The sequence below is a fragment of the Triticum aestivum genome, chromosome 7B (genome assembly GCF_018294505.1).
Source record: "Triticum aestivum cultivar Chinese Spring chromosome 7B, IWGSC CS RefSeq v2.1, whole genome shotgun sequence".
NCBI classification, from domain to species: Eukaryota; Viridiplantae; Streptophyta; class Magnoliopsida; order Poales; family Poaceae; genus Triticum; species Triticum aestivum.
Genome location: NC_057813.1, coordinates 149,168,207 through 149,178,558, shown reverse-complemented (window position 1 = coordinate 149,178,558; position 10,352 = coordinate 149,168,207). Strand labels below are relative to the sequence as shown.

At 46.2% G+C, this 10,352-nt stretch overlaps 1 protein-coding gene across 2 annotated transcripts; it reads left to right on the top strand.

Annotated features, from left to right (window-relative positions):
- Positions 1 to 6,117: 6,117 nt before the first annotated feature.
- LOC123160895 (nucleotide-sugar uncharacterized transporter 2) lies at positions 6,118 to 9,977 on the top strand. 2 transcript variants are annotated; one of them, XM_044578741.1, is made up of 7 exons: positions 6,118 to 6,420; positions 7,689 to 7,840; positions 7,958 to 8,166; positions 8,273 to 8,366; positions 8,456 to 8,622; positions 8,701 to 8,871; positions 9,363 to 9,977. In XM_044578741.1, the coding sequence occupies exons 1-7, from the start codon at positions 6,342 to 6,344 to the stop codon at positions 9,643 to 9,645; spliced, it is 1,155 nt and encodes a 384-aa protein (XP_044434676.1). In that variant the 5' UTR covers positions 6,118 to 6,341; the 3' UTR covers positions 9,646 to 9,977. The 2 variants fall into 2 exon arrangements, with proteins under 2 accessions (XP_044434676.1, XP_044434677.1); XM_044578742.1 differs by having other exon boundaries at positions 8,701 to 8,876; positions 9,363 to 9,610.
- The last annotated feature ends 375 nt before the right edge of the window (positions 9,978 to 10,352 follow it).

The window sequence follows — 10,352 nt, the reverse complement described above, 5'->3', positions numbered from 1 at the left end:
ATCGTGCTGGGCTCCCGGTCGTACGCCACCCCCACCACCGCTACCCCCCTCCCCACACACACACACAACAAATCCCTGTTTTGCTTGGGGGAGCTGCAACCATGGATCGCGTGGAGGGCCTGATGAAGGACATGAATTTGACAGAATCGGAGAGGAGAGGAAGGAAGATCTTGTGGAGTGGAGGAGGGAAGATGGGGGCTGTGGATCCACAGGCAATTGCAAAGCTGCTGTCGGACAAGCTGGCGGTCACAGAAGCATTGGCGGGCGCACTGGTCAGGGTGTGGTGCCCGTTGAAGGGTTTGGACTGCAAGGAACTTGGGTACAACGTCTTTCTTTTCACTTTTCACCAAGCATCCGGGAAAAGGAAGGCGATTGAGGATGGTCCGTGGGAATTTGGGAAGGCGCTGCTGGTTGTGGAGGACTTCGTGCCAACCAAAACTGTAAAAGACTATGAGTTCAGATCCATTCCGATTTGGGTGAGAGTTTTTGATCTTCCACTAGGAATGATGTGCCGAGAAGGGGGAGAGGCAATTGGTGATATTATTGGACAGTTCATAGACGTGGATGTGGGAAACAATGGTACAGCGGTGGGCAGATTTCTTCGAGTGAAAGTTCGAATTGATATAAGAGAGCCGCTTATGCGCGGTTTTATGAGGGAGGAGGAAGAAGAGGGGCAAGGAACTGGTAGGAAGGAGAAGGAGGGAAGGAAGAAGGAGGAGGACATGTGGTGCAGATTTGAATATGAATTCTTACCTGACTTTTGCTACACGTGCGGCTTGCTGGACCATATTGATAAGGACTGTGGGATTAGATTAAAAAATGGAGAGGTACAACAGTTTGGCCCTTGGCTGAAGGCGTACATACCAAGGAAGGGAAGCGAACCAAGTAGGAATGATTGAAAGGAGGGAAGGCCTAGTGGGGACAGGAGATTCGGCTATGGGGGTTGCTTCTATAGTGGAGGCAGTGGAGGTCGGAGCAGGTCGGGCAGTGACAGTGGGAGCTGGAGGAAGGCAAGCCAAATTGAACAGGATGGGGGCAAAGGAAAGAATGGTACAGAGGAGGAAGTGACAAGTCCATTGAAACAGGTACAGGGGCAGGGCAAGGAGGAGGACAAAATACGGATAAAAGCAGCAGCAAAAACTGAGCTTTAAGGAGCAGACCAGTGTAGATGGTGGTGTAGGGGGTGGGAATGGTGGGGAGGGGACGGATGGAGGTACAGACCAACTTATGCAGGACCTGCTGCATGATGCCTCATCAGTACTCACCGAAAAGGAGGACGGGGGAGTTTTGGTGCCAAATAATGGAGTAATGGCAGGAGAGGAGAAGCAAGAGACGGGGGAAAAGGGCGGGAGTAATTTTATGAGAAAGAGGAGGCAAGGGGGGAAGGGGGACCAAGTACCACTGGGTATACAGGTGGGCTCAAAGAGGGGGTGAAGCTATGGAGGTGGACGAGAAGGTGGCTGAGTTGGCAAAAAAGGCAAAGGTTGATGGCAGTAACAACACGGTAAAGGAGGCAGGGCTGTCGAAATAGCCTTGCGGTCAGCAATGAAGCTCGTGGCATGGAACTGCCGGGGGCTTGGGAACCCGGTGGCAGTTCGAAGTCTCCTGGCGCTCCAGGAGGCAGAAGAGCCCGATATTCTCTTTTTGTCAGAAACCAAAGCAACGGGGAGAGAGATGGAGTTTTTGAGATGGAGACTTGGGATGCCGAATATGGTGGTGCAGGATGCGGTGGGTCGGAGCAGTGGGCTCGCGCTCTTTTGGCGAAGGGGGTAAATGTTCAGCTGAGATGGAAGGATAAATACTACATTGATGCAGAGGTCTTGGAGGAAGATGGGGTGCGTTGGAGGCTGACTGGTCTATATGGGGAGTCGAAGTGGAGGGAGAAAGAGAACACGTGGCGGGTGTTACACGAGCTCCATGCTCGGGCAGACATGCCTTGGTTTTGTTTCGGCGATTTTAATGAGATTTTGTTCGCAAATGAAAAGGAAGGAGGGCCTGCTCGGGCCCAAGTGGGCATGGATGCTTTCAGGAGCACTTTGGAGGACTGTGGTATGGAGGATTTGGGGTTTGTGGGTGACCCCTTCATGTGGAGGAATAATTGGCATATGGTGGATGGATACACCCGCGAAAGGCTGGATAGGGCGGTCGCAAATGTGAGGTGGCGGGAGCTATATCTCTTGTACAAAATAATTAATGGAGACCCCCGTCATTCGGATCACTGCCCAATTATTGCGGAGTTGAGTGGTCTGTCAAAGTGGAAGCAGGAGGGAGGAGGATTGAATGTTTTCCGGTTTGAGGCCCGGTGGCTGCAGGAGGAGTAGTGTGGTCAAATTGTCGGGGAGGCGTGGAATGGTGCATTTGGGGAGGGGGCTCAGACGGTAATGGAAGGCATCAGGAGGGTAGGCGGTGAGTTGAAGCGGTGGGATAGGGAAGTCCTGGGGGAGTTAAGGGGGCGGATACGTCGAGCAAAGAAGGAGCTTGAGGTGTGTAGGCAAAGCCAATTGAGCCAGAGCCAAGTAAACCGGGAACATCTTCTCAGGTACAAGCTGAGTAGACTGAGGAGCAATATAATATGTATTGGCATCAGCGTGCACATGCTAATTGGTTGAAGGAAGGTGACCGGAACACACAATTCTTTCATGCCCATGCTTCAGAAAGGAGGAGGAGGAATGTGATCAAGAGGCTGGAAAGGGAGGATGGGAGTGTTGTGGAAGGAGAAGAGGAGTTGAAGCAATTTATCGCTAACCACTACAGAAATCTGTTTATGTCTTCTGCAGGTGTTACAAATGATGAGATCTTGTCCTGTGTCACTCCCTCCGTTACCCATGAGATGAATGCAAGGCTGACACGGCAATATACGGGGGAAGAAGTTAGAAAAGCTCTTGATTCTATTGGAGACTTGAAGGCGCCGGGGCCGGATGGCATGCCGGCTGTGTTTTACAAGAAATTTTGGGAGGTGGTTGGGAATAGGGTCCAGGAAGAGGTGCTTGGGGTGCTCAATGGTAACCCAATGCCAACAGCATGGAATGAGACCACTATAGTCCTAATCCCCAAAAACAAGAGCCCGGAGAAAGTAACAGAGTATCGCCCTATCAACTTGTGCAATGTGTTGTATAAGTTGATCTCGAAGGTGGTGGCGAATAGGCTGAAGGAGATCTTGCCGGAAATAATATCGCCAAATCAGTCAGCTTTTGTCCCTAGCAGGATGATTACGGACAATGTTCTCTTGGCATATGAGATAACACATTTGATGCACAATAGGAAAGGGGGGCGTGATGGTTTGGTTGCTGTCAAGCTGGACATGAGCAAAGCGTATGACCGGGTAGAGTGGAGTTTTTTGGAGGGTATGATGAGAAGGATGGGATTTGCGGAGCAGTGGATAACCACAGTCATGAAATGTGTGAAAACGGTTACGTACAGGGTAAAAGTGAACAGGAACCTAACTGAGATTATCATCCTAGAGAGGGGGCTGCGACAGGGCGAACCGCTCTCTCCATACCTCTTTATCTTGTGTGCGGAGGGTTTCTCGGCTATGCTGCAACGTGCTGAAATTGAAGGATCTATGCAAGGTGTTAGGATTTGTGACGGTGCTTCGAGGATAAACCACCTGTTTTTTGCGGATGATTCACTCATAGTAATGAAGGCAAATATCCAGGGGGCGGCAAAGTTGCAATATATCCTTGCTCTGTATGAGGAGCAATCGGGGCAAATGATTAATAAAGCAAAATCGTCAGCCAGTTTCAGCAAAGGTACTAGTGCAGAAACAAAATCTGCAGTGTTGCAAGTCTTGGGGATTCCAAACGAGTCCCAGGGCCATTGCTACCTCGGCCTCCCTGTTTTTGTTGGGGTTGCAAGAAGCAAGCAGTTTGAGTATATTAAACAACTCATTTGGCAAAGGATGCAGGGTTGGGTGGAGAAACTGCTATCCAAACCGGGCAAAGAAATCTTGATTAAGGCGGTGGCCCAAGCGATTCCTACCTACGCTATGTCTTGCTTTGACCTTACTAAGAAGCTGTCTGAGGAGATTGGTACACTCATAAACCGGTATTGGTGGAGCCAGCAAGATAAGTGGGATCAATGTCATTGGATTGGCTGGGAGAGGTTGACAAGATCGAAGAAAGAGGGCGGTCTGGGCTTCCGGGATCTTCATATTTTTCAATATGGCGATGTTGGCAAGGCAGGGGTGGCGCCTTATGTAGGCTCCTGACACTTTGTGTGCGCAGGTTCTAAAAGCAAAGTACTTTCTGAACTGCTCGGTTTTGGAGGCAAGCATGGAGGGTGAGATGTCCTACTCGTGGCGAAGTATTCTCAAAGGTATAGAGTTGCTAAAAGAAGGAGTTGTCTGGAGGATTGGTTCCGGAGAAAATGTGAGTATTTGGACCGACCCTTGGATCCCACGGGGTGACACCCGCAGACCGCGCACTTGCCGTGGTAGCATCCTGATAGATAAGGTTTCTGACCTAATGGACCCCGTAACTGAATCTTGGGACAATGAGCTAGTCAGGGAGTTGTTCTGTGCAGAAGACGCGAGGGAGATCTTAGCTATTCCTGTGAGGAGCGGAATGGATGATCAGGTGGCATGGCACTTTGATGCGAAAGGAAAATTTTCAGTTAAATCAGCCTATCATCTTGGAGTCAAGCTGAGGGATTCAAAGCGCCATAGGGTTGCGAGCACTTCTGTCCCAACAGCGGACATGTCAGGGAAATGGAACAGGTTCTGGAGTCTAAAACTTCCACCAAAGATTAGAATGTTCACATAATAGCCTGCCGTTACGAATGAACATTAAACGGAAACATGTGGAGTTGGACACAAGATGCCCAATCTGTCTTAGGCTGGACGAGGATGGAGGGCATCTTTTCTTAAAGTGCAAGCGGGTAAAACAGGTATGGCGTGAACTACAGCTTGAGGATGTCCGTTTGGCACTAATCCAGTGTGTAAATCCCTCTGAGATGTTTGATCACCTGTGGTCTTTGAAGGTTGAGAGGCGAGATCTCTCTCTGATCCTGATGTGGGAATGGTGGAATGTGCGTAACAAGGCGAACGCAGGAGAGAAAATCAAGTCTGCGGAGGAGGTATGCTTCTTTATCAGGAAGCTCCATGGTGAATTTTGCGTTGCAGACGAGCGACCGCCAGCATAGGTAACACCACCCGAAACTAAAATCTGGTGCAGGCCAAGTGAGGGCTTCGTCAAAATAAACTTCGATGCTGCTTTCTACATGGATCAGGGGAATGGAGCCTGGGGCTGTGTTGCTCGCTCGGCCCAGGGGGAGTTCATTGTGCGTGTGCAGGCAAACTGGAGCATCTGTCCTCCCCCCTGCTTGCTGAAGCTACTGCATGTACGAAGGCCATTGAGGCAGCAAGTGAGATGGGCGTCAACAGAGTAATTTTCGAATCAGACTCGTTGCAGCTTGTCAATGGCCTGAACTCTGGCGACTATAACCTGTCAAACATCGGTGTCCTGATAAGAGAAGCACGCAGCTTGTGCCATGCGTCCTTTGATGTCTTCAGTTTCCGTTTTGCTAAACGTGATTGTAATAGGGTAGCCCATGAATTAGCAGACTTTGCCTACAAGGCGGGTGTGCCCTGCGCCTGGTGGAAGGACCATGCCCCAGGTTTTGTATTTGATTTGATCGCCAGCGAGTCTGCTGTGCGTGTTTAAGTTATGGAAAAGTGGTTTTCAGCTCAAAAAAAAAAGAGACAACAACGCAAGCTATGCGAGAGGTCACCCAACAACGTGAGAGGCGACTGTCAGATGACGCGTAGCATGTGCCAGCGCCAACAACTAACTTAGGAAATCTAAGGATTCTAATCCTCCTTCTATCAAAATGCTTTGAATCAGTGCCTATTTTCTAGTCGGTGTGTTTTCATAAAATTAATCTACTTTTTTAACATAATACTGTAATAAATACTCCCACCGTTTCGAAATAGATGACTCAACTTTGTACTAATTTTAATATATAATGGTCTACTCGTAAAAAATAAATAGTAACCCATAATGGCCATTTTAACCTTTTCTATTTGCGGGGGGCATAACACGTGCAGCCGGAGCCAAAAAATCCGAGTAATAATAAATCCCCTCGTTAAACTGACTGCTATCTTACCATCTGCGTAAAAGAAGACCTCGTGAAACTACCGTCGCTTTCCCAGGTTCCACATCTCGTGAACTCGCCTGCCGGCCATCCCCGCACACCTTTGCCGTCGCCACCTGCTGCTCCCATCCCTCTGCAGCTTGGAACAGCCCAGGCCTGCGCCGCGCTCCTCCGGAGCCGGACGAATCGAGCCGCTGCGCCGGTTAGAGCCGCCGGGCCGTGGGAGCCTGCCGGCTGATGCGGCGGCGGCAATGGGACTATGGGAGTTCATCCTGCGCGGCGGCGGCCAGCGGTTCATCAAGCGCAAGGGCAGCGACGCCGGCGAGGCTGGTCAGTGCCCCCTACTCCGGCCTTCTTTTCTGCTCTAGCTCTCTCGTTGTTCGCTGTGCGCATTTTGGGGAGGTGAGATCAGAGATGGAAGGTTGTTAGCAGCAATGTGGTTTCTTGGGTTACTTCAAGTCCACTACTCTTTCGAGCAGTTATAAAGATTTGAGTTTTTAGTCCGTGCAGGCAGTCCGTGTTGTTCTGCATCTTTACAGCCAGTCTATTTTTGGAGCTTCTTCATTGGTATAAATGGCATGAAAATTGCATCTTTTCCACATTGAATTGCTTGTACATGTGGCAAAACTGCTTTCTTCAAAATTGTATTGCCCTAGTTTGTTAAGCTTGCTGAGGTTGTACCAGCGAATCCTACAAAGTACAAACAATATAGCAAACCGGCCATTTCCAGTTGGTTATTCTCATTTTGGCAGCCAGCAAACTGGCTATTTTCCGGTTATCTGCTCACCAGGTGCTGATTTAGTTTTTAAATAGGAAATGTACAAACAAAATTAACCAATGCAGACTTCATTAGACTCTAACAGGCTCTTCAGTTCGTGTGGGTATGATGTGGATAGGACGAAGCAACAGCATGCTTACGGCCTTAGGCCCACTTGTGGGTCTGTTCATTCTCTTGCTCTTGTGGGATAAATTGCAATATTTGTTCCTACTCCCTGATCCCCAAATCAGTGAGTATGCTTCTGTGCACCCTCTCTCATGAAGTGATGGGACTGTTCCCAGCGACTGCAAATCGATAGCAGCCTTGGCATGTGAGTTGTGGTGATTTATGCGTTGAATGGTGCTTTCGTCTTGTGGGTGTTTAGATACCATGGCAAGGACACTAGCTTAGTATGATTGTGCACACTTTTGTTTAACTCTTTTTTTGTGTTATTCTAGTTATGTATAATGCACAGAGCAAATCAGTTAGTTCAGCTCCTTTCTGAACTTTGAGTTTGGTCAGCTCTTCATTGGCCACCCGTAGAAAAAGTTGAATTCTTTGTTGGCATGAAGAGTGTTGAACCTGAAAAGTAAAGTTCAGTTCTGCGCATTATCTACTGAAAGAAGTCATTCTTAGTGGAGGCAAACTAACTGTGATGCCACTTGCCATGTTTGATATTGCTATTTCCCCTATTGCCCTAGTTGTCATGATTTTATTTTTAGTGAAAAAACTGCATTTTAAAGTATGCTTTAGTGGCATTAAATAAATGGTTGTATGCATCACTTTGTGATTGACCAAAACTGAGCTTTCCACTATTGGTTGCACTTTTATGGCCTCCCAGGCCGGGCAATGGAGGAGCTGAGAGGTTCTCTCTACAATGAATTTCATACTTCGGAAGGGGCTAAGCGACAGCAGCAGAGGTTTTGTGGCCCGGGTGTCGCGCTAACATTCAACTTTGTGGTTTCTGTTGGGATCATCATGGCAAACAAAATGGTGCGTGTTGTATTTTCACTTTTCTTACACTTCATGTTATCTCTTATTTAGTTTTCTTTCAGTTATTTTCTGCTAGTCTTTGCATTTAGTTTTTAGATGACATGTTTTATTTTGCAGGTGATGGGTAGCATTGGGTTTAACTTCCCAGTTGCACTGTCTCTAATTCATTACATAGCTGCCTGGGTCCTCATGGCTGTCCTGAGGGCATTATACTTGATGCCCATCGCTCCTCCTTCGAAACCCACTCCTTTCTCCTCATTATTTGCTTTGGGTGCTGTGATGTCTTTTTCCACCGGACTTGCTAATATCAGCTTAAAGCATAATAGGTGAGATCAATAATGAAGTCTCCCTGTTCAACAAATGCAAAAATTCTACCTAATGTTGTGGCCAACCTGGTTTTTTCATAGTGTGCTCACTGTTCTCTATCTTCAGTGTAGGGTTTTATCAAATGGCTAAGATAGCTGTAACTCCAACCATAGTTGCAGCAGAATTTATTCTTCTCAAGAAAGGTGTTTCCTTTCGAAAGGTAAATTTGTCAGAAAATTAAGCTTCATATACTGTGCAATTGTTTAGTTGATCTAATTGGTAAGAATAATATATATTTTTGTATTACAGGTTATCACACTAGTTATAGTGTCATTTGGTGTGGCTGTAGCAACCGTTACTGATTTGGAGTTCAACTTTTTTGGTGCTTGTGTAGCAGTAGCTTGGATCATTCCTAGTGCTATAAACAAGATCCTGTGGTCAAATCTGCAACAGAGTGGAAACTGGACTGCTCTTGCGTAAGTTGTGATTTATGTCTCTTCTGAGACAGGCTCATAGTTCATATATTTTCTCCTAACATTCAGGTTATTGATCAGGTTGATGTGGAAGACAACCCCAATTACGATATTTTTCTTTCTTGTCCTGATGCCTTTGATGGATCCTCCGGGATTGTTGTATTTCAACTGGAATTTCAAGAACAGCTGTGCAGTTATGATATCTGCTTTGCTTGGTTTTCTTCTTCAGTGGTCGGGTGCTTTGGCACTTGGGTGAGGCACGCTGTTTCTAGCTTTCTCTTGCATGATTGTCCTTCTATTCTGTCAATGTGCATGTATTCCTGAAACAAAAGCATCTATTTATGTGTCCAAGTTTGTTACTCGCTCTGTAAAGAAATATAAGACTTTTTAGATCACTACTTATGAGATGACTCAAACAATGATATGCACTGCCTTTAGTTCTTCTACACTTCTACTTGCACCTATAATTTCTGTCTGAAAACAACAGGACTGTTGCTGGTATGCACTATCTTGAGAATAAGATAACTTTTTCACCAAATGCTGATAAATGACGAGATCGACTTTCCAACCGACAATAGGAAGCCTGCCCACTATCCATTGCCTTGTTCCTCCTGAAAGAATAGCATTGACATGTCTTGTGTATTCATGCTTCGTATTCATGCATTCTTTCTATTCCGTCATTACCTCTCTTTGTGGAACCTGTGAAAGTTGCTGATCTTTGCGCTGGCTTTTGCATGATGCAGTGCAACCTCGGCTCTATCTCATGTTGTGCTAGGCCAATTCAAGACTATCGTCATAATGCTCTCTGGGTTTCTGTTATTTAAATCTGATCCTGGACTCACCAGTCTTTATGGAGCTGTCATTGCACTAGGAGGCATGTCAGTCTACACTTACCTAGGGCTAAAAGAGTCAACCACCGGTGGTAAGAGAATTCCATCAGCATCTAGGCAGAGTTCTCTCTCACTGAAGTCCAAGGTTATAATAGACGAAGAAAAGCCAGAAACAAGACCTGTGGACTCTGTCTAAGTTGAAGAATTGCCATTTGGACTGCATTTGTTGAGTTCCATGCACCAACTTCTCGTGAGCATAACCTTATTGAGGAAAGGCGGTCAATTTGTATGCAAGTAGCATTCTTAAGAGCATGCTCTCTTTTCCCCTCTTATCTTCCTAGAATGCTATGATTCTGTTTTAGGAAATTTTAGTAAGCTGTTGTTCTCTGTTCACCATACTCTTAACATAGAAATAGCTGCCATTCTCTAGTGTTGCCAATTTTGATCAACAGGTGTATTTTTTAGTTGTGCCATTTACCTTGTGGATTTTTGCAATTTCAGGAAATATATAATATGCTGCTAACAGTAGTTCTTGTTGGACTTCTTGTAGGTTTTACACTAACTATTGTTCTTGCATACTCCCTCCGTTTTTATTTACTCTGCATATTAGATTTGACTGAAGTCAATCTTCGTAAAGTTTGACCATGTTTATAGAAAAAAGAATAAACATTTACCATAACAAATCTATATCATGTGAAAGTACATTCAATAATGAATCAAATGGTATTGGTTTGTTATATATGTTAATAATTCTTGTCCATAAACTTTGTCAAAGTTTACAAAGGTTGACTTTGACCAAAGCTAATATGCGGAGTAAATAAAAACAGAGGGAGTATATGCCAGCAGTTGTTATGCTGTACTTTTACACACCAAATTGTTGGTGCTTGCAGTGTTGCTCTTTGG